Raw genomic sequence first — 22,470 nt, 5'->3', positions numbered from 1 at the left:
TAGAAGCAATCCACATAGCCAGATATCCTAATTAATCCCTTCTGGTCACCCTAAGCCCTGTTGACACTTGATTTTACGCCTTGTATACAAATGGCGGCCATTTTTCAAAATGGTCGCCAAATTTATCTAAAATGTGCATAAAATTGGAACTAAATAAGCTACAGATATGATTTTGGTGTCTAAACTCATAATTTCTAGACAGGCAACAAACTAGTCATATAAAAATTACTGTCGGAATGGAACATAATTCAAAAATAGGTGTTTATTTGTTTTAAAATAACCGCAAAATATACTTAAAATGTACATAAAATAAGAACGAGTAGGCCATATAAGTTACTAGTACAGTTTCTATGTAGTCTAGATAGATTTTTGTGCAAAAATAGAATTTACTAATTTTATCATTTTTATTGCACTGAATTTAAAAAAGTTAGGTGCCATTTTTTTCCTAACGTCATCAGCCGCCATTTTGGATTTCAAGAGGGCTGACGTACCACATAAAGCATGGTCATGATTGGTGTCAATGGAAAGGGAATTTATACACTGATATACTGTACATATCTGAAACTGTATAGTTTTTCATATATTGTCCTGTAAATCTAATTATGGCATACCGTATAAAAAATAAACAGGACCCAGTTGCATAATGCTCATGAGCTCTCAGGGTGGAGAGGAAGGTGCCCATCACTCTACTAAAACGCCTTGACAATACGGTAACTTTTTCTATAATTAAAAAAAAAAATCAAATAGAACAAAATCCTACAAACACTCTTAGGCAGATTTATTAAAAGGGGTCAGTCCAACTATGACCCATCATTTTGCTATGGAGGTTTGACCAGATATGTATACCTGTGTGCTTTCTCGGCAAATGCTTCCAAGTCCAAATGAACCCCGAATAGACCAGGGGCCCCATTCTTACTTCATGGTGGCCAAGGCAAATACAGTATCTTGTGTTTTCCTATTTATTGATGATTCTATATACTGTAAATACTTGTAACTATGAACAATGGTACCGTTATGTTACGTGCTGTATAATATATTTAATTGGCTGATTGATTTGTTATAACATTAATAGGCATGGTCCGCCCAGTGGTGCAACGACGAGTCGTGGGTCCCGGGCCGAAACAATGTTAGGAGCACCATGCACATCAGTAAAATGTTTTTGCTCACGAAGTGACACCAGGGTGGGTAATCCCCCTACAGATAAGTGTTAAGGATGAAAAGACTTTAATTATTAGACAAGGTCAACAATTTTTTTGTGAATAATATTTTGCACACACATATTTAATTTGAATATTTGCGTCCAACATAATATATATTAGGTCTATGCATATGCACGTGCATTTTATTAGCTTCGCCAATATAAATAAGCATTATCAAACAACCATTCAATCAATTGTTTCAGGGTGGGTCCAGGAGACACGGGTCTATCCCCCCCCCCCAAAAAAAAGAAGAAAGAGAGAAGAAAGACCAGAAAGAAGGGAGCATGACGTCACTCTAGGCCTACTCCAAAACAAGCTATTTTTTTAATGTCTGTGGTCTCCACCATTTCTAAACAAAATTCTTTTTCTATATCTGTCCCTTTGGTAGATGAATATATTCTGTGTAAACACCAATGATAACCAACAATATTCGGAAGAATACTTGTTTCCAGTGAGGTCCTTCTGGTGGTGATTGGGCACTACACAGGTAGTGGCCTAACGATACCCGGGCCCTGTGGCTTTCTGAGACTGGGGCCCCTTTTTGATCCGGTACCTCAAAGTGGCCGGAAATGGCACTCATAGAATTAAAATGCGAGTATAATTTATGTTTAAAACTGGAAAATTTAAGGGGCCACAGGCCGACAGGGCCCCCATTAAATAATAATAATAATAATAATAATAATAATAATAATAATAATAATAATAATAATAATAATAATAATATTTTAATATTGGTTGCCTTTTTGCCTATTAAACCTGTTTTCTTTTGCTGTTATTGTGATGTGGGTCCTTTTTGTTGAAAATTTTTTAAATGTTGATTGTTTAAATTTTCCTGCTTGAACCCTTTTGTAAAATTCAACCCATTTTGAGTGGTGCAATAAAGAATGGTTTAATTTGATTTGAATCGGAGACCTAGAGATCCCCACGTTTCAGCACACACATAGGCTACCACCAGTTTAGCAACTGAACTAAGCTGCTCTGCTCCCTGGCTATAAATCTATAAGGTACCATTCCAATTTAGGCTCTATTACAGAAACACTATCAAAATTCAGAGACGGACAAATATTTACTTTCGCCATAATATATTTTACAGTAAACCTACTACTTCCGGATCACCTTTTCTTCAGTTCATCTAATAAGCTTGAAAATATCAATGTAAAGACGTTTGAGTAACAAAATTCATTGATTGTTTTTAATAAAGTGTCAATTTGATTTATGTTGCTCTGAAACATAAGACCAATCTGAATAAAATGACCATTGTCCTTTAAGGTCCAATTGATGATGTTGCAGGCGTTCATTATCCGAATAATCATAACATTATTTTAATCGACTTGAACATGCTGTGTATAATATTTAATAATATGCCTACTATGATGGATAACCATGTATTTTATTCTTTATTTATTTACATGTTTAAAGTCGGAGGCGGATTTTAAGGTGAGTAGGGATGCAGTCGTCCGGGGCCGGCTCGTACATTTTTGAAAAAATTAAAAGAAAATATTTTGTCAAAAGCATTGTATTATTAGATTGCTCAGTAGTAGTAAGTAGGGGCCCATCGCCTTTTCGGGACTCATTTGGGCACACAGGCATTACAATACTGGCCAAACCTCCATAGTGGGGTATCCTGGGGCTAGTTGAAAGAACCCCTTCTAATAAATCTTCCAGAAAATGTGTTTGTGTTATTTTGGACTATTTTGGGTTTTTCCGGAAATTTTAGGAAAGGTTGCGTATTGTTAAGGCGCTGTAGGACAGTGCTGAGTATCAATAGTACTGTAAGTATAAGTAGTGGCCACTCCGAGGGCACATTTGGACTCGGACTTCGCCCAGAAAGCACATGTGTTCCTTAAGGCTTGGTAGTTATGTGCTAGTTAGTAGTAGGCGTGCTCCCCCCACCCCCCAAACCCGATAGCTCATGAGTTACGCAAATGGGTCCTGTTTAATATGATATGCCATAATTGGACTTAGGGGACAATATATGAAACACTACACCGTTTCTGATAGGTAACCTGCAACACATTAATCAGCATCGGAAGAGCTGCACAAAAATCTATCTAGACTACATAGAAACTGTACTAGTAACTTATATTATATACTTATTCTTGTTTTATGCACATTTTAAGTATATTTTGCGGTTATTTTAAAACAAATAAACACCTATTTTTTAATTATGTTCCGTTCTGGTTTGAGTGACAGTAGTTTTTATATGTCATTTTGTAAAATGGCCGCCATTTGTATACTAGACGAAAATTCAAGTGTCAGGGTGATCAGAAGGAATTAATTAGGATATCTGGCTATGTTGACTGCTTCTAACATTCCACTCCCCCTAACTTGATTTCTAGGCCTCTTTTTAATTTTTTTTACTAGTCTATAATAAAAATAAATGAAGTAAATATTAAAAAAAATTATAAGAGTAAGTATTGTATATTTAAATCAATAACATTAATCTAAAAAAAAAAGCCAAAAAAAAAAAAACAAACAAACCACAGGCCTATTGGTCATGCAATAGAAAAGTATTATATACGTATTTCGTTTCGTTCTTTCCATGCAGTTGTTAAAAATAATTTACAATTATTTACAACTTTACTCGCAATAATAATTAACGGAGTATATTTTTGTTGTTAAAATTTGATATTCGTAATGGATTTCTAAATCATCAAAGAAAAGATAGTATTTCAGTTCAGGGGAGCTTGATGTTAGTAATTCCTAAAATATATGTAAATCCTTGTTGTATAGCTCCTCTTTAAGTTGGTAAAATATTCAATTTTTAATGTTAATCTAGTACAATCAAAATACAAAATGATTGATGGTTTCTTTTGTCTTTTTGTCTTTTTAAATCTATATAGAATTAAAAATAAAAAGATAAAAATAACAGACAATGAACATAATAAAAGTGAAATGAAAATATAGCATATAACAAAATTTCGAATGATGAAAATAAATCAAAATAAACGAAAAAAAAAATCATGTACAATAAAAACTGTCACGGTGAATTAGATTACAGGCTTATTATATTATAATCACCATAAAAATTGATAAAATAAGTAAATAAAACAGATAAAAATAATACAATAAAGACAATAATTTTTTTAAATAGAAAAAAAATAATAGTAAATGAAATACAGCAGAAGAAAAATTGCCACCGATAAACATGAATCATTTTTATTATCTATTTTGTTTCATAATCTATCGTTTTAAATATTTTTACAACCTTCACTAATATTTTTAATGAGCGTTTTAGGTGATGACAGGTGTAAATACTCAATTTTTTTACAAATCTTAATATTTTTATTGTATTAAGTCTTATCTTATATTGTATCTGTATTGTATTGTATGTATGTTACTTTTACGAACGCACCACAAGAGTGTGTGTCGCTGTTTTAAAAGCGTCCTTTTTAAATAAAGTTATTATTATAATGGGTTATCTGAATTTTTCATAATTAAAAAAGCAATCCCTTTGAGCTGGAAAAGAAAGATAAAGGCTCAAAACTCAAGTGACATCGCAAACAATCCGAATGCAGATATGCATCCATTTTTAGATGCATCTTTTTGTATGTTTACATAGGCCTATGTTTATATTGTTTATATTTCAAGAAAACATTTATTCAAAAATTAGGAAAGCAACAGATAAAGTAATAAAGGTGGGTAAAATTCTCACTAGAGAGAGAAAAAAGGTAAAGAGAACTTAACAAAAATATTTTTGAAATAATAATATGTATATATCTATATATTTATTTCATCAATATTATATTAAATAAAAGTATGTTATAATAAAATAATGATATATAGTGTGATAAAAAAAGAATTATTCTATTAACTTTTTCTAAACATCTTAAGTACTTGTTTTTATGATTATATTTTATTATTGGTGGTTTGTTGTTAAAAAAAGATATAACCAGAGCCTTGCAGGCGTCAACGTTCCTATGCATGATACATGACTTTAAGAAGTATATATACTGTCTCTTATACACATCTAGATGTGTATAAGAGACAGACCATGTATTTTATTCTTTATTTACTGACATGTTTAAAGTCGGAGGCGAACTTTAAGGTGGGTAGTTATGCAGCCGTTCGGGGCTCATACATTTTTTTTTTAAATTAAAAGAAAATATTTTGTCAAAAGCGGTTGTATTATTAGATTGCTCGGTAGCAGTAAGTAGGGGCCCATTGCCTTTCAGGGACTCATTTGGACATGGAAGAAGTAAGCGTTTCCCTAGAAAACACAGGCATTACATAACTGGTCAAACCTCCATAGTGGGGCATCCAGGGGCAAAGGTTAAAGAACCCCTTCTAATAAATCTGCCAAATATTGTGTTTGTGGGATTTTGGTCTATTTGGTTTTTTCGGAAATTATACAAAATGTTACGTATTGTTAAGGCGTTGTAGGAGAGTGCTGAGTATCAGTGTTACTGTAGAATCATCAGCAAAGTTAGGTACGCTGTCTCTTATTCACATCTAGATGTGTATAAGAGACAGTTACAATATAATAAATGGCCTAATAATATAGGTCTAGTGATTTTATCAATAATATGCTGATAATAATAACTTAACCGACATAAATACCTGTCAAAAAACTACCTGTGTGCTAAATTGTGCATCAACGGACATATAGCCTACCTGATACAGTGTTATTACAGATAACACAAATGTGCTGATGAACCGTGTAGAATACTTGAAGTCTGGAAAGAAGAGATGCAATTATCCTTTCCAAATTAAATGTTAGCTACGTTTGTCGAAACCAGGATAATAAAAGGTTCTATGGTAGGATTCGAATACTTTTGGAATGTGGTTTAACATGAGCAATACTGAATAAGTTCGTTTCACTGCTTAGCGCCTATTGCTTATAACCATTTCGTTTATTGAAAATGTTCGCTAAGCCCCCCCCCCCTTTTTTTTAAGATCTAATTGCTGATGTCACATTTAGCAAACACAACATTTTATTATAACATTCGCGGAAGTTATGAGCGTTGTGTTTACGTTGCAGTAACCATTGCATCGTTATATAGTCAGAAATTATGTCTATCAGTGGTTCTACAAACAGCTTTTTGAATACTAAACTGCAATGTTAATAATATCATTATAACGTAAAATTATTAGCTAGCCATAAAAACGACAGCGACAACGTACGTAAACTTGTAGTATACGTAGGCCTACGTAGTCCTGGCCCTGATTTGAATGGTCAGTCATTTGACTGACACTTTGGAAAAGTTTATTAGGTTCCCATTTAGTGTTATCTTATTCTGTTGGTATATCTCAGAGATCTTATAATAACAAGATAGCGTTCTCCACAATTTCTGCGTTCAAATTATGTAATAACGCAGTGTAAGACGCCCTCTTGCAATTGACATGTATGATCTCCGTGTTAATTCTGGAACAACCGCCATTGTTGTTTTTGAACTGTCTTTTGCTTTTCTTTGCTTATATTTTATATTGTTAATGGGTGCACCATCTAAGAGATGGGTGCCACTGATCTAAAAGTGAACCCAATAAATCGTATCGTATCGTAACAACTAGGACGCCCTCTCTCAATTAAATTACTGCACTATGTATTGGTATTGTATTGGAACGCTTCCATTTGTTACACGCAAACCGCGGAGAACGCTATCTTGTTATTATTAGATCTTTGGTATATCTTCATAATCATCCAATGTACTTTTCGAAATATTGTGTTTAGATTTCTGAATGCAATAATAATAATAATAATAATAATAATAATAATAATAATAATAATAATAATAATAATAATAATGATGATGATGATGATGATGATGATGATGATGATGATGATGATGATGATGATAATAACAACAACAACAACAATATTATATGAATTTCGGAAAAACGCCGAAGGTTTTACAATTATGTAAGAAATTATAAGCCTGTTCAGCTTTGATAAAACGTAAGGATACCTTCTCGTACTTTATGAGTAAACAAATAGGCAGATCTTTCGAACTAAAGTCCTTGATAATGGACCCAAACGGACGTGAATTGATGAAAAATACAACACATTTTAAGAAACAAACTAAGGACTTAATGGTAAACATAATATAAAGAATGAGCTTTCACGCTACTTACGAGGGACGACCTTGTACACTTTCGAAAGGTATCTTCTGCATCGACTTTCATTCTTTCTAAAATTATCAATAAAGATGACAATAACTACGGTACTTATGAAAATGACATACCATAAATATAATACGAAATAATATTATACTATCAACATATCCTTGGACTATTTTTCAAGTTTATAATTAATATGTTTACGGTATACTAACGAAATAGAAAGATTCATCCACATCAAATATTAATTAACCTTTTTTTTTTTAAAACAGAAACAAAAATCAGCAACATGTTTGAATTAATTGAATGCTCTTACATTGGAATTATATAGGTTAAAATGAAAGATTGAGTTTGTAAACAAGCGCGAACAAAACTCGAGGAGGGATATTTTATAGACAAGAAGGTTAAACCACTTGAAATATATATTATGATTCCTCAAAATGCTCCTTGAACTTAACCAATGATACTATAGACCTACTTTCATAGTAATTAAGCCAAAAATGATTGATAATAAAAGAAGAGCGTACTTACTGGGTTGGTTTCATCAGTGCCAGAACGTATTGGTAATAGTGAGTTTTTTTGAATGCGCAGAAGATCGGGTCATTGTCCTCTATCTAAAATTGTAGGACAGAAATAATGTTATCTATTATGTTCATTATCATACTAAAAATTCTTCCTTAATATTTCAAGAGCCCTCATTACAAACAATAATACACATTTTCAGAACAAACTACAGACTTACTTTGCAGAGAAAATGTATCCCGTTAGTAAGGACTGATAAGTTTGTAACGTTTTCAGTATTCTAACTGGCATTTTTTAAATATTTCAGAAAAAGACGATATCAGAAATCGATGGTTTCAGCGCTTTATTTGAGGTCAGCAGTGGCATAAATTATTTCGCTTCCCGATTAGTGCGCTTACTTTATGGTTCATGAGTTAGATTTGCAAAAATCCTCGTATACTTATTGTTACATTACAGCCTTTTGTACTACTCACCCACCGTTGCCCTGGAAATCTTTCAACGATAAATCTCCTTTGATAACAGTCTTGTTTCAGTGATTTAACTTTTTGAAAATCCACTGTTAAATTTCGGTTGGGCGATTGCTGAAAAAAGTCATTATCTAGTCTAATTGGAAGTGTATACGCGGTTTACCTGTGGTTGGTTGTCGAGAAGTAAAATAATATTGCAACGTTTTTATGTCTTTATGTTATCGAAGAATCATGCTGGAGCAGTCTCCTTTGCTAATTTTCAAATATCACAAATAGGCTATTTGTGTAACTGTTTATAGTCGGTCAACGTGTTTTCTACCGTCGAAATATTAACGATTCTCGACTTTATATTCCCTGCACAGAATCCTAAAATACAACTTAGTTCAAACCGGATCATCTGCCTCAATATTTTTTTTTCGAAAAGACCTAGGCCTATACTATGTTCCTTTTCTTAGTCCCTCAAGGTAAAGTGAAGGAATTTAACTGGATATCAAAGATCCTTATTGGTTGGATGCCTGAGCGCATAATAGTAAAGTAGGCCTATACGGATTAGAAGATGATGGTGGCGTTCTTATTAGGTAATTACAATGAGGTCTGTCCTCACTCTGTCATAATTGGGCTAGTATTGATTTTACTGAAAGTAAAATTTGTAATGAATAATCAGCGCCGGAGAATCATCAGCAAAGTTAGGTACGATGTGCTAAAATTTCATTTTTTAACAAAATTGTTAAACTTTACATCTTTCGTTTAAAACCTTGATCCTAAGTAGTTAAAGTGGCAATTTAGAGAAGAGATTAACAAAGAATTGTTAGGGGAATACGGTGTATGGTGCGCCGTTTGGAACATTGTTGATAATATTTTAAAAAAGGCATTTTGTAGACATAACCCGTTAGGTAAAAAGTGTTAAATGGAAGCTGAGAGTGAAAGACATAAATGGATGGTGTAGACAACAAGGTGGTGTACAAGAAGATGAGAGGAGTGTGAACAAGACAGGATGATGAGACACGAAGCGATAAGGATGAAACAGCAAGATAAGCAAAAGTGGTTTATGAATCGGTAGAATAGAAAATATCCGCACAGTGGACTTCATCAGGAGACTACAAAAGAATAAGAAGCGTCTATAATATACAAAGGAAATAATGGGGGAGGTCCTACAACAACAAAGTATGCAAATTGAGTGGACGAAGCAACTACTATAACAGCGGTTGGCGCATCGGTTGTGGCTTGGACTCCCAATCGGGGGTTCGAAACCGCCTGTGTCCTGTCTCCACCCAGGAGTACAATTGGGTACCAGGTAGGCTCCAACACAACTGCACTGATTACTAGCAATATTATGGAATAATAATATAATTTAATTAAATAATTTAATTTGGCGTTCAATGTGTTCCATGTGTTTAAACCAATGACCGGGGTAGTAATGTGCAGCGCTTCGAGGCTTTGTAAAAGGCATTAAGCACTATATAAGAACGACATTAGTTTGCCGATATAAACAACCCCAATAAACAATATTTAAAGAACAAACGATCAATGAACTTTTTGTTTATTAAGAGTACTGTATATAGTTAGAAGCAACATAAATTATATAGAAACAATGAAATCCAGTCAAAAGAATAGACATTTATTCATATCAGTTACCTGAGTGACTGTAACGTCCGAGCTGCTACTAGATAGTGATGTGTTACCTATCTGAAAATAAGCAGAACGAAGCTTGATGTATTTTTGTACCGTAAATCTCGAAATTGTACTAGTTACTGTCTCGTTGGTCTATATCGATCAAAATCAACAAAAAATCCTACATTGTATTTTACTTAGGCCTATATATTCAACTTCGTTCTCTCCACACTAAACTTCACTTATTGACAAAAAACCATGTATTGATGTACATTTATGAAATTTGTGTGGAAATAAAAAGCGATTGAATTTGGATTTGATATCTTCTTAAGTTAAACCATGAAGCTATAGCCCCAGGATCAAACGGGTTATCTTCCAGGTTGGTAGGCTCTAATCCAACACTGTGGAAAGACGGTAATGAAATAATTAGCCATAATGTTAATTGTCATCAGTACTCTGCGTGATTAGACCTACATGTCAGTGTATTGAATACGTGATTAGACAGGTACGTATGACTACTGTAGTCAAGTTGCATGACTATAAATAAATGTATTGCAATTGGGTAAATTACATATTCTAGGTAAATTAGTGAATAGGAAAATTGGTGGTACATAATTGCGTGATGATTATCAGTAATTTGCGTGATTGCTTTTAACGTGATTCTGACTGTTACCAAAAGTTGTATAAAGAGAAATTGCTTTATGAAAGCCAGCCATTGCCCTATTGATTACTGTAGTTTTATTGAGATGATAGCCGGATTGCATGAGTACAAGCAATATATTGGTAATTTGCGTGCCTACATTCCAACATGGGTAAATTTCTTTACTGCACGTACTAGGCTATATATTTGTAAATTGCGTGACTACGCATTATGTTTGTAACTTGCGTGAATGCACACACTATTATTAGTAATATGAATGCACTGCCAACATTGTTATTCCTTACCCTCGTGTCCTTATACGACGTGCGATACCAATTTCCTACAGCATTTCCAAACCCATATGCAAACCGTAAGAGAAGTATACAATAACAGAAATATATCGGACCGAGCACTTCCGCATTGAAATTACCAAGGACCTTTAAAATAAGGATAAGGATAGATTACATTACACTATCCTTAATATGTCAAGGTCACTGTATGAACCAAAATAATCATCAGTAGTGTTATGTATTAATAACGATCGTTCCAATCCAATCAATAGTTAATGGTAACAATGAAAATCAATCAAACATCGTCCAACAAGATTGAAAACAAGTGGCAACAGGACTAAGGATTTTTACACAAGCCAAATGGGCTTTCGTTTATATTACTTTGTCTTACTGCGATTTTAAATAAAAATGATACTTCAAAATTGTCTTACCCCAGTGCCAACAGGGCAGTCTATAAAACGTATAAGGTAGAAAAACATCCTAAACAGCAAAACAATACAAATAAAATAAACGTAAATTAAAGGAAAAATTGAAATGGAATTTAGCTTGAAAATATTGTCAGAATTAGATTAAGGGACCAATACTTACATTCTTGATGTTCAGCCTAATACTATAGAGCTGGTATTTGGCAGATTAGCATTAAAATCGGATAGCTTAGGGCCAGTGAAATTTTGACAGATTATAAGAGGGGGAGTATTAGGGCTACGATTAGATTGATTGGTATTAAGGCTGGGATTTGACAGATTACTGGGCCTGAATGTGGAAATTTTTAGTATTAGACTGGAATGGAACATTTTTTTATGAGATTAAATATTTTCCGAGCAGAGTATGGTATTAGAAATGAACTTGGAGAAACTGGATTGGGCAGATTTGCATTGGGACTGGGATTGGACTGATTATTATAGCAATGAAAAGCTGAGATTGGATCAGATTAGTATAGTCTGAGATAGTTTTGTATAGATTTTTAGATCGATTTTAAAAACTGATATTGGACAAGCTATTGTAGTAGATACAATTCTGTAGAAAATCTAAAATTGCTCAAATTCAGAGATAAATCTGATAGAAATAGATTTTAAATTTATTTAAATTTAAAACATATTTATACAGGATATAATTTCAGACAAGATATAACAGTCTGTTTTTAAAATGGTCCTAATTTTAAATTAATACATTTTGAGAAGAGACTTAATTTTAAAAAAAAATGATAAAAGCCTAATCTGCAACACAAAATGCATTGAAGTTTGTTAAAATACATCGACAAAGTTAAGATCACAAGGTAGGGTAATACAGTTAATGATACATTCAATCAAATATTAAAATAATAAAATTCAATAGTAAAACGATTATCAAAAATTGTTTTCAGAAATATAAGCAGCTTAGTCATACCATTGTATAGAAGTATAAGAGCTGTACACTTAAGAGTATTTTAAAAGCGGTATCTTAATTTGGATTGTATTAATTATATGTTATATTCTCATAGTTTAATTTGAAATAAAAATAATTGGTTAATTCTTTTAATGTATATATGTCGATAAAACACCATTTCTATTTAATTACAAAGTGTAGAAGGCGCAGTGCCGTTTAAAAAATTAAACATTAAACATGGAATATTATAATCACGTCGTTTTTCAAATACTTTCCATGAACAATTTTGGATTATTTCCTCTCCATGTATTGTGTGATGATTAAAGATATTTGTGAGTATGCGTGCTGCTCACTTTTGCAATCTGTGAACTATTATTTAATTTTTATGGCTGGTATTACCCCAGACTCAAATGCCATAATCCTAGCTATCTTCCAATTCTCTGGAATCTCTCCATTCATTAACGACATATTATATATCTTACATAGTGAATCGGACATGCTGATGAAATTGTTAACAGTTTGCTATCAAAAGAAATTATATCATTGCTAGTATACTGTCAGATAAATCCGAAAATGCTTTTTTCGGATTTTTGTTTTTCGGTTTTCTTAAACGAAAATACATATCTGCATTCAGGATTTTTTTACAGTTATTTTTGGGGTTATCGATTGATTCAGGTACATTCTCTTTCCAATATTTGTAAAATATTCATTAAAATCGTTACAGTCGATATTTGAATTAGTAATATTTTTGTTTATTTTTTTAGTTTCTTCATCATCCCATAATCTTTTGGGATTATCTATGTGCTTTCGTTAAATATCATCAAAATAATCTGTCTGACAGTTTCTTTGCATGATTTCTTTGGTACATCAGGTGAATAATTGCATGTGTTATCCAGGATGATAATCTGTTTTTAACTCATGGTTCTACAGGCAGAATTTCTATTACTTATGTCTAGGAAGGAATCTTTCCATTTGATCCATATAAATTTTCAAGTAATTCTTGAACAGAGGACCCTGCATCAAAGTCCTCGACATTTTTTTTTATGTTGACCATCTGTATTTTTATATTCTACGCAAGTATACTAGAGAATGATCACTTAGCGACATATGAGAATTTCCATTAAGTACCTGGCGTTCAGATAAAATTAAATCGATAAAAGTTGCTGACTAATGTGTGATCCTTGTTTTTCCTTAACCATTTCAAACATATTCTCATATTGATTTATATCAAGTTTATAATCAATACCTTAATGTCCCCTAACAAATTTTGCTCTTTATCTTCATTAAGTTAATATTGAATTCCCCTTTTTGAACAAATGGGATTCCTTCCTTGACATAAAATATCACTCCTCCACTATCACATTTTTTATGAGAATTAAATCACAATCTTTTGTATCAATTTATTTTATATAAAGAATCAATGTATGTTTGATTCAAGTAAGTCATTATAGTTATCATCATCAGAACCCTCATCATCGTTTACGTCATTGTCATCTCAGCAGCAGCATCTTTGACAATAAGTCTATAGTTAGATACATTCCTAATAGGCATGTGTCATAAGCATATACATATTTGAATAAATATTATTGTAATAGTTTATAGTTTATCTATATTATATTGTTTTAAAGGGCTATGTGTATTTTCAGCACGTTCTTCTTCTCCAGCTTTTCGCAAACGATCTCTGTGCCTATTACTGTAGTGTTGCTGCTTGTGGCCCGGTTTATTGCAAGTATATACACATATTATAGGCTTGATATACTTACAACTGTAGTTCATATGGTTGATTTCTCCACAATAAGAGCATTCCCTTGATTTTTTAATATATATGTTTTCATCACGATGACGCAACGTGTTGCGTTTCAACTTATCGACTGGTCGATAAGTATCATTTATGCCTGTAAAATTTGTGATTTGGTTGGTGGTGGTGATTTCGTCTAGTTGATTTGTTTCCATGTTCTACAGATAAATTGCGGTTATTCCTCACGATCCATATATTCTTATCATAATTTATAAGCAATCGTTTCGTTCCCAGCTTAGTTAAGTGTAACCCATCAGGTAACGATGTTGTGTTGTGTATGGATTCATCCCGCATTTTGAAATTATTATTGTTATCTACTAAGATACAGTCATTGTCTTTTGCAATATTCCTGAGTTTGGTATTGAGTGTATTAACATGATCTTGGTTAGAGATATCATCTGATCGTGGGCAAATAATAGATATCGCTAGTTGCATATTAGGTGTCCTACATTTGATTTCATCTATAATTTCAATTTAAACGTGTTCAGCTAGCTCGGTATCTACAGAGGAACAGCAATCATTAGTGCTCCCTTGCAAAATGATAGATATTAAATTGTCAACCTCCAGTTCTCGTATGCGTGACTGCATATCGAGTACGTTTTTACCACGCAAACATTTGACTGTCGTTTGTTCTAATCCTCTTTCACTGATAGGCCTATCTCTCAAAATAGAACCTCCTATAATAAAGTTATGTACTTCCCTGGAAATTTCTTTTTCAAGTTCAATCTCGTTCATCAGTTCCATATATGTTGTGTTGCTTCCTTATATGCATAGTGGTACGGTATTACTTTTAACTGTCATCATTGTTTTTTATTTTCTTCTTCTAGAGACATTATTCGGTTTTTCTGCTTGTTTACTTTCATAGTCAAATTGTTGATGATTTCTTGAAAGTTTGACATAAGATAGGGGATTCGTTTGCAAATGAATACAGTACCAAACATGTAGACCTTTGGTAACTCAACACATTTCCTATATCGTCGCAGAATTCAAAGGGAAGAAAAACACGGAGCATACCGTAGTGTTTGATACATGGTGTGACCATACAATATAGGTTCACTTACTGGGATGTATAGACAATTGAACCTGTTGCATCATTACACGACAGATATTAATCTAACCAAACCATACAGTTTTATTGATACCAAGAAAGGAGAGACTCCTAAAAAGTATTAAATGTTCAATTGTTATTTATACACGAAGAAATCACAATGACCTTTCGAGGGCTGAGAAGAATCAATAGAGTTTTTCAAAAAAATAAATAAATAAATAAAAAACAAAAAATGCCAGATTCTATGCTATCGTACTTTATGTGTGTAGACTGAAGGGGTAAACAGGTCATTGCTATCGGGAAAAATGGATCAGATCTGAAGCTGCACATTTTATTTATAGATTGGAAAAAGGCAACACCGATTAAAATGACGAAAATAAAAATCCGACAGCGTGGGTCAGCAAGTCAACATGTTTGTTCCTAATTTGTTTTGACAGATTCAGGTTATTAACAATACATCTTTATCAATAAGGTTACTCCTCCTATCTTACACTATATTATAGTGAACTGAATGGGTTAATATCGTATTACACAGTTATTAAACATTTGATCAATTGATTACTTCGTCAGGATATTGAAATCTAGTATTTTTTACAAGTTTGTAATCTCTTACCAGTTTAACGTGTACAGAAATCCAAGAAAGTTGCCAAGCACCAGAGCAGGTGTTGATAGGCAGAGTAACAGGGGGTAGTAAGCAAGGCAAACTTCGATGACATTCACAAAACCAACAATTACCTGGATAGTACCTGTAATGAAGAAGGTAAGGCAATGCAGTAATAGTAGTAGACTTTTTATCAGCATAATTATGGTAAAGGACTGAATAGTACGCGTTTCATTTTGCCCAATCAAAGGGTGGAATGCAGATTATGTTTAATTTTATTTTCAAAACGCATCAGTGGATGATTATGTGGTCATTGAATTATGAGGTAGACTTGTGAGACTCTAATGAAAGAATGCTCAATGTAACATGAAAGTTGACCAGTCGTTGCTCCTCAGATAAGCATCCCTTGTCCATCTCGGTAATTTTTCACAGAACTGCATGTGTTCTTTTCAACCATTAACAAACGATTTCATTATCATCGACGAGTGAAATATGACAAAGTTGTGTTCATCAAGCTGACAAGCCTTAGATTTATGTCCATTGTTAACAAACAAACTGACGATCAAATCCAGAGAACTGATAATTTAGTATTGGAGTATGTCGCTACGAATTATTTGATAATCACGCGGTCACCATCATAAGCAACGCATGAGCACCCCTCGCATGAACATTGTCATGTCGTTATCAAATAGGAATGACGTAAATATTGTCAGAGTTGCCAGCATCATCAGGCAAGCATCGTCAAACCACATGGGCTTTGCTGTATTCATAATCAATGTTTCTTCTCCATTGCAGTAAACTATAATTATGGAGAGGTGATGTTTAGGGAAATAAACTTCGACCATCTCTCTAATGAAGAAAAATTCATCTCCCTTGGAAGCATTAGATTTTGACATACGGTACTCCACACAACTGCCAAATTTGTTAAAATACCTTCGGCATAAGAGATTCCATTGGTTTCTATATTCTATGCTGTCCAATTATGTTTAGTTTGTTTTTGGTTAGATCAGTAAAGTTGATTTATTGATTGATATACTTAATTCTTTGAATAGCGCCTTTATTTGTACAGGCATATACGGTGCTGGCATGGTGACATGGAGCAACTATGAGTCATTTTCCAACTAAAAATACGAGCAAGTTTTCTAGTGAAGCAGTGTGAAAAACCCTAAAATTACCATTAAAATTTAATTATAAAAAAAGTCTATGTCTTCAAGAAATACTTCAACAACAGAAACACAAGAGAGAGTGTGAGCGGGAAATTGTTTTACGCTAGTGGTATTATGCAATGAAAAACTTGTCAGAAATTGTCATCTATACAGTTGTTAACTGATGATGGAATTAAATCGGAGACGTAGCATTCGAGCGTACTGGCTGTTCGCAAGAATGTGTACTACAAAATTAGTTGTGGCAAGTTTTTTTTTTTTCGCACTCGCAGATTCCTCTACTTTATGAAGTTGTGGTTAAGCTGGAATGCTTATAGGTCGCAGCTAGAACATCACAGTAAATTCTATTCAAATCAAGGTTGCTGCGTAGCACGGTAAACACAATAGAAACAAATAGATTAATATATATATATATATATATATAATGATATATATATATATAAACAAGTAGATAAATAGCAGTGCTCATATTATTATTTACCTACTTGTTTTTATATATATATATATTATATATAGTTTTAAATTTTATTTTTATAGTTTTAGTTTTGAATTTTTTTGTTTAATCTTTATTCACGTTGTTTGTTAACTCTCACTGCCATTTTCTTCTAGCCCTATCCCCATGGATTGGATTGGATTGGATTGGATTAAATTGTTGTAAACACCAAGGATAGCCCACGAAAGTCTAGAAGAAGGCTTATTTCCAGTAGGTGGTCCTTCTGGTGGATTGGAGTACACCGAGAGAGAACCCCCTACTCTTTTCCGAGGAGTGTACTGCGTTCTTTAATGTGCACATGGGCCATAAATGCACACGGGACCAACGGCTTAAACGTCTTATCCGAAAGACGGTGCGCTAATTGTAACTTTTATTTCCAGCTAAAACACAAGGAGAGGCAGCGATTGCAATTGAACCGGGGACCTACAGATCTCCACGGTTCAGCGCAAACACAGTGGCTACCACCAGATTAGACTACTGAGCTAAGCTGCTCCCTTAATAGCTTGTTGTTTCTAGCCATTCTCGCCCAGCCGATTCTACCAAAATGTGATCAGTTTTGGTGACAAATAAAATGCTGATACACTTCTATACTGGGGACAGCACCAGTCATCAATCATCTGATAAGAATCCCCTAATCAGGTTTGGTGACTCCATCATGAATGGTGATGTCACCGAAACTGACACTTATCATATCTATCAGGTAAGATCGAGAACCGGGTGTTCTGGCTGTTTATTTACGTTTACTTTATAGCTACTGCTTATCAAATGTGACCCAACCAAGCTCACAAACGGGCTGTAAACTCGTCCTCAGTCCAAAATGAGTTTTTGTTATAATGGCATAGAACATATCATTTACTTTAAAAGGACAGTTAAATGAACTCAATCGGGTGTATGGAAGCAAAGTTATGACCATTTGAATAATTGTCATCTTATCAACTATCTTAAATCAAGTTTTGAGAAAAAAGCTTTTATTTTCGGCAAGTTTCTATTCATTTTTCACTAGCTCCCATCCGAAAATGGCTAAATTTTACCTCTTACAATTTGAATTTTAAACTCAAACTTCAGGAATAGTAAGATTAAATGTTATACTTTATTTAGGTGATGTTTAGGGAAATAAACTTCGACCATCTCTCTAATGAAGAAAAATTCATCTCCCTTGGAAGCATTAGATTTTGACATACGGTACTCCACACAACTGCCAAATTTGTTAAAATACCTTCGGCATAAGAGATTCCATTGGTTTCTATATTCTATGCTGTCCAATTATGTTTAGTTTGTTTTTGGTTAGATCAGTAAAGTTGATTTATTGATTGATATACTTAATTCTTTGAATAGCGCCTTTATTTGTACAGGCATATACGGTGCTGGCATGGTGACATGGAGCAACTATGAGTCATTTAAGCAAAGTTATGACCATTTAAATAATTGTCATCTTATCAACTATCTTAAATCAAGTTTTGAGAAAAAAGCTTTTATTTTCGGCAAGTTTCTATTCATTTTTCACTAGCTCCCATCCGAAAATGGCTAAATTTTACCTCTTACAATTTGAATTTTAAACTCAAACTTCAGGAATAGTAAGATTAAATGTTATACTTTGTTTACTACACAAAAACCCAATTCACACAAAATTCACGTTGTACGCCCTATTCTGGCTACTGAAGCTTGTTTCTCAATACAGTGCAGTGCGAGTTTACAGCCCTTTTGTGAGCTTGGGTCACAAATATGTATCCAACCATTGCTTTCCACAGCATTTTTGTTTTTTTAAATATTTTGCCTTTTAATTTAGATATAATATAATATAATATATATATATATATATTTATATATATATATATAAATATACACATGTATATGTTATATATAGGCCTATATATAGGCCTATATATATGCGCTTATAAATATTATAATTCTGCTTGCCTGGTAAATATTCTAAATAGAAAATACTGCAATCTAAGCACTGCGGCGTCTCACTAAGTCAATTTCCGTAACTGAATTGATATGGTAATGATTTCATCAGAAATGCCACTCGGATATATAAATGTACTCAACAGCATTTAATATGTATTATAAGCTCCAACGCAAACAGGTGGAAAGAGGCGGAAACTAGCGAGTTGAGCGTTGGTTGGTGGATAAATTTAAGAAATGTCTTGTCTAAACTAAGGTAAAAATAATACAGGCATTTCAAAGTATTTGGTCCGTAAGGATTAAATTTTAATTTTCAATTATTTATTCAAATTTTGGTTAATTCTCAAAGTAGATATATTAAAGTATGTTGAAATTTTCAAAAATACATTGTTACGGACTAGCCAGATTTGTTACGGACTGGACAGATGTATTGCGGACGGGACACTTCAACATCACCACAATACAAGTTGCTTTGCTCTGCATTAGAGTAAAAAATGTAGCAAAGCAAATAAAATTTCCTATTTAAAAAAATATTTATAGGGAGTTAAAATCCATGACTATAGTCAAAGATATAAAGTAAATTTTCTACAATGTTATGAGCGCTTAAATATTAAAATCATGTTTTAGTTTCAATGTACAAGTTGTTAATAGTAGGTACAATAATTAAAAATAGAAATACAACTTTGTACTCACAGTTTATATAAATGATAAACCTTTTATAAATTTTTCATATTTTTATATATATATATAAAAACATAACACTAATGAATGACTAAAAAATATGATGCCCATCTATTTGCATATGTTGTTTAAATTTCATTTGAAAAATTCAATTCAGTTTTATAAATATAATGTAAATTAATAATTATACAATGTATTATTGTTATAATATTTTTTATGTTGAGCTTAAAAGATTGATTTTCAGTTAAAATTGAAAATAAAATGTTGCATTGATGTCAGATAATAATTTTTATCCCTTTTTATATTAAAAAGTATGGTATTTCTCTAATTGGTCCGCGACGTCAGGAATGTCCCGTCCGTAAAGGCACATAATTCTATTGTTCATAGGAGTAAAGTTATGATTTTGTGGTAAGCATTTAGGCATGTCAAACAATCATCTGGTAATAATATTAAACAAAAAAATAATTTAATATCTTTTTCAGATGAGGAGAAACTTTAGAATGTGTAAACCTTCCTCAATGTCATGTCCAAATTCTGTCCCATCCGCGACGCATACAATTCATTAAATTTATTTTTGCAAACACTGAACACACTTTGATATACATTCGTGTGTGTGTGTGTGTGTACCTCTGATAGAAACAAGCGATTTGTCGACAAAGATCTGCCTTAAAGGAAATAGCTTAGATCTATTTGGTACAAATTATTACCTTGACGTTGGCTGGAAAGCACCGGCCAGATTCTATTTATTTAATATTTGGGTGGCATATCGCTGATTAGGTTAGATGAAGCGACACCGAATATTTTGAAATTTTTGAAATCAAATTTAACAAAAATCATATAATTTGGCTCCTATGGTAGTTTAATGGCCAATGGAAATATCTATAGCCTGCAGTGACAAACTAAATGCTCAAACATAGCCAAGGCTTGAGTTTTATTACCGGTACCAAAGCATTTCTGACGTATAATACCCTAACGGCCAAATTCAAGATAGCCGCTAGTTATATTTATATCTTCGTAACCACAGATCTCCCAACTTTTTCAGAACATACATTTTCTGTTTCCTTAATAGAACATCTTGTTCAAAAGACAGATCTTCAAAAGAGAAGAAAGAAAAAGACTCAGACACTACGAAAAAGAGGAATCTTCTGTTGTATAGTGAAATGATGACTTTTATGGAACTCGTGATTATTCATCACATATGTACAGTAATAGATTTGCCGGTATCCAAAATAATTGACATGGATACATTACATTTAGTAAATCATTTAACATCACGTGTTTCAACAGGTGTGTCTGTAGTAATTATATTACATAATTGATCTATATTTCTCATTAAACTAAATCATAAGTTATCACTGGAACTAGCAAAAGGAATATTGAAGAAAGCAGAAAAGGTAACATCACTCTCGCTTCCTTTACAAGCTATTTGAAGGTCCAGTGAGGACTCGCTGGTTCATAGCTGTCACAGCAAGAACATATTATTATGATGCTTAGAATAGCCAATTCTACCCAAATATATTATGACAATAATAATAAAAAAAAAAACAATGAAAATTACACAAAAAGATGACAGCGCCATTATGGGTTTTCACTGCTTTTTGAATTTTTATTATTGAATTTTAAAAACGTTTGATTCCACAACAAAATTAGATTCCTACCTCTGAATTTCCAGATGGTACTCAATCATTCGTTAGTTAGGAATAAAGATGGATTTTTATGACAAGTTTGAATTGTTGTTGTTTGCAAAGAGTTAAGGGTAATTCGCCAAACCGATGAGTGTAAAATTTAGACTTATTGTTTGACATCATTTATATTGAATTGCAAGCTTCAATTTTAAACCAAGCAACTACAGTAGAGTCTCTTTGAAGTATTCCGAAAGTGAATTTTTGCCTTCAAAGATTGTATCGTCGGCATACAGTTTTGATGCTGTTAACAGTGAGTCACGAAGTAACTATGAAAAGAAAAATTATCGTCTTATCGTTGTTCCACCATAACCTGACTTGCAATGCAATTACATAATCAACAATCCTATTTCTGAAGCGTGAACTCTATTATTGTAGTCTTTTTAGTGGACCTTGCAAGGCTTACTGGTTAACAATTCAATAGCGTTTAATTTAACACCACTGGGCTGATTTTTTTTATAACTCGTCGTCAATTTGACTGGCACTAAAATTTCAAGGAAAGACAGACAATACATACATCATAGCCAGTCGAATATAACGTGTATTTAACTATGTATCTCCACTCTAATACTCACTAAACAGTTAAAAGCTGTTGTTATATTCAATGATTCAAGAATTCTTGATTTATTTAGTTTTATTTTTATTCTTAAATCAATTCCAGCCACAGATCTATATACATGCACATACATACATGCACACATACATACATACATACATACACACATACACCCATACATACATACATACATACATACATACATACATACATACATACATACATACATAAATTCATACATACATACATACATACTTCATCAGCTTTACTAAGTGAACAAGATTGGCTGTTGCAAGTTGTATACTGTACAATATAAATAATACTATTGTGAGGTAGACAGCTGTATTATAAAACTGAGAGTCCAACAGAGATCAAAGCGTTTATATATGTTA

The 22,470-nt window shown here is 32.8% G+C and overlaps 1 protein-coding gene across 1 annotated transcript in view; it reads right to left on the bottom strand.

Moving 5' to 3' along the window:
- Nucleotides 1-22,470, bottom strand: part of LOC117115290 (stimulated by retinoic acid gene 6 protein-like) — a 47,433-nt gene that overhangs the window by 17,536 nt on the left and 7,427 nt on the right. Inside the window, exons 6-11 of the mRNA XM_033259014.1 lie at nt 15,611-15,743; nt 11,218-11,266; nt 10,802-10,933; nt 9,881-9,931; nt 7,788-7,870; nt 7,272-7,327 (exon numbers count right to left, since the gene is read on the bottom strand). Coding sequence (XP_033114905.1) covers nt 7,272-7,327; nt 7,788-7,870; nt 9,881-9,931; nt 10,802-10,933; nt 11,218-11,266; nt 15,611-15,743 — 504 coding nt within the window. The remainder of the gene's footprint in view (nt 1-7,271; nt 7,328-7,787; nt 7,871-9,880; nt 9,932-10,801; nt 10,934-11,217; nt 11,267-15,610; nt 15,744-22,470) is intronic.

Source organism: Anneissia japonica, unplaced genomic scaffold (assembly GCF_011630105.1).
Source record: "Anneissia japonica isolate Jap-2015-1 unplaced genomic scaffold, ASM1163010v1 scaffold287800_len1627635_cov199, whole genome shotgun sequence".
Lineage (NCBI taxonomy): Eukaryota > Metazoa > Echinodermata > Crinoidea > Comatulida > Comatulidae > Anneissia > Anneissia japonica.
Note: the sequence above shows the minus strand (reverse complement) of the source record. Positions and strands in the feature narration are given on the sequence as shown.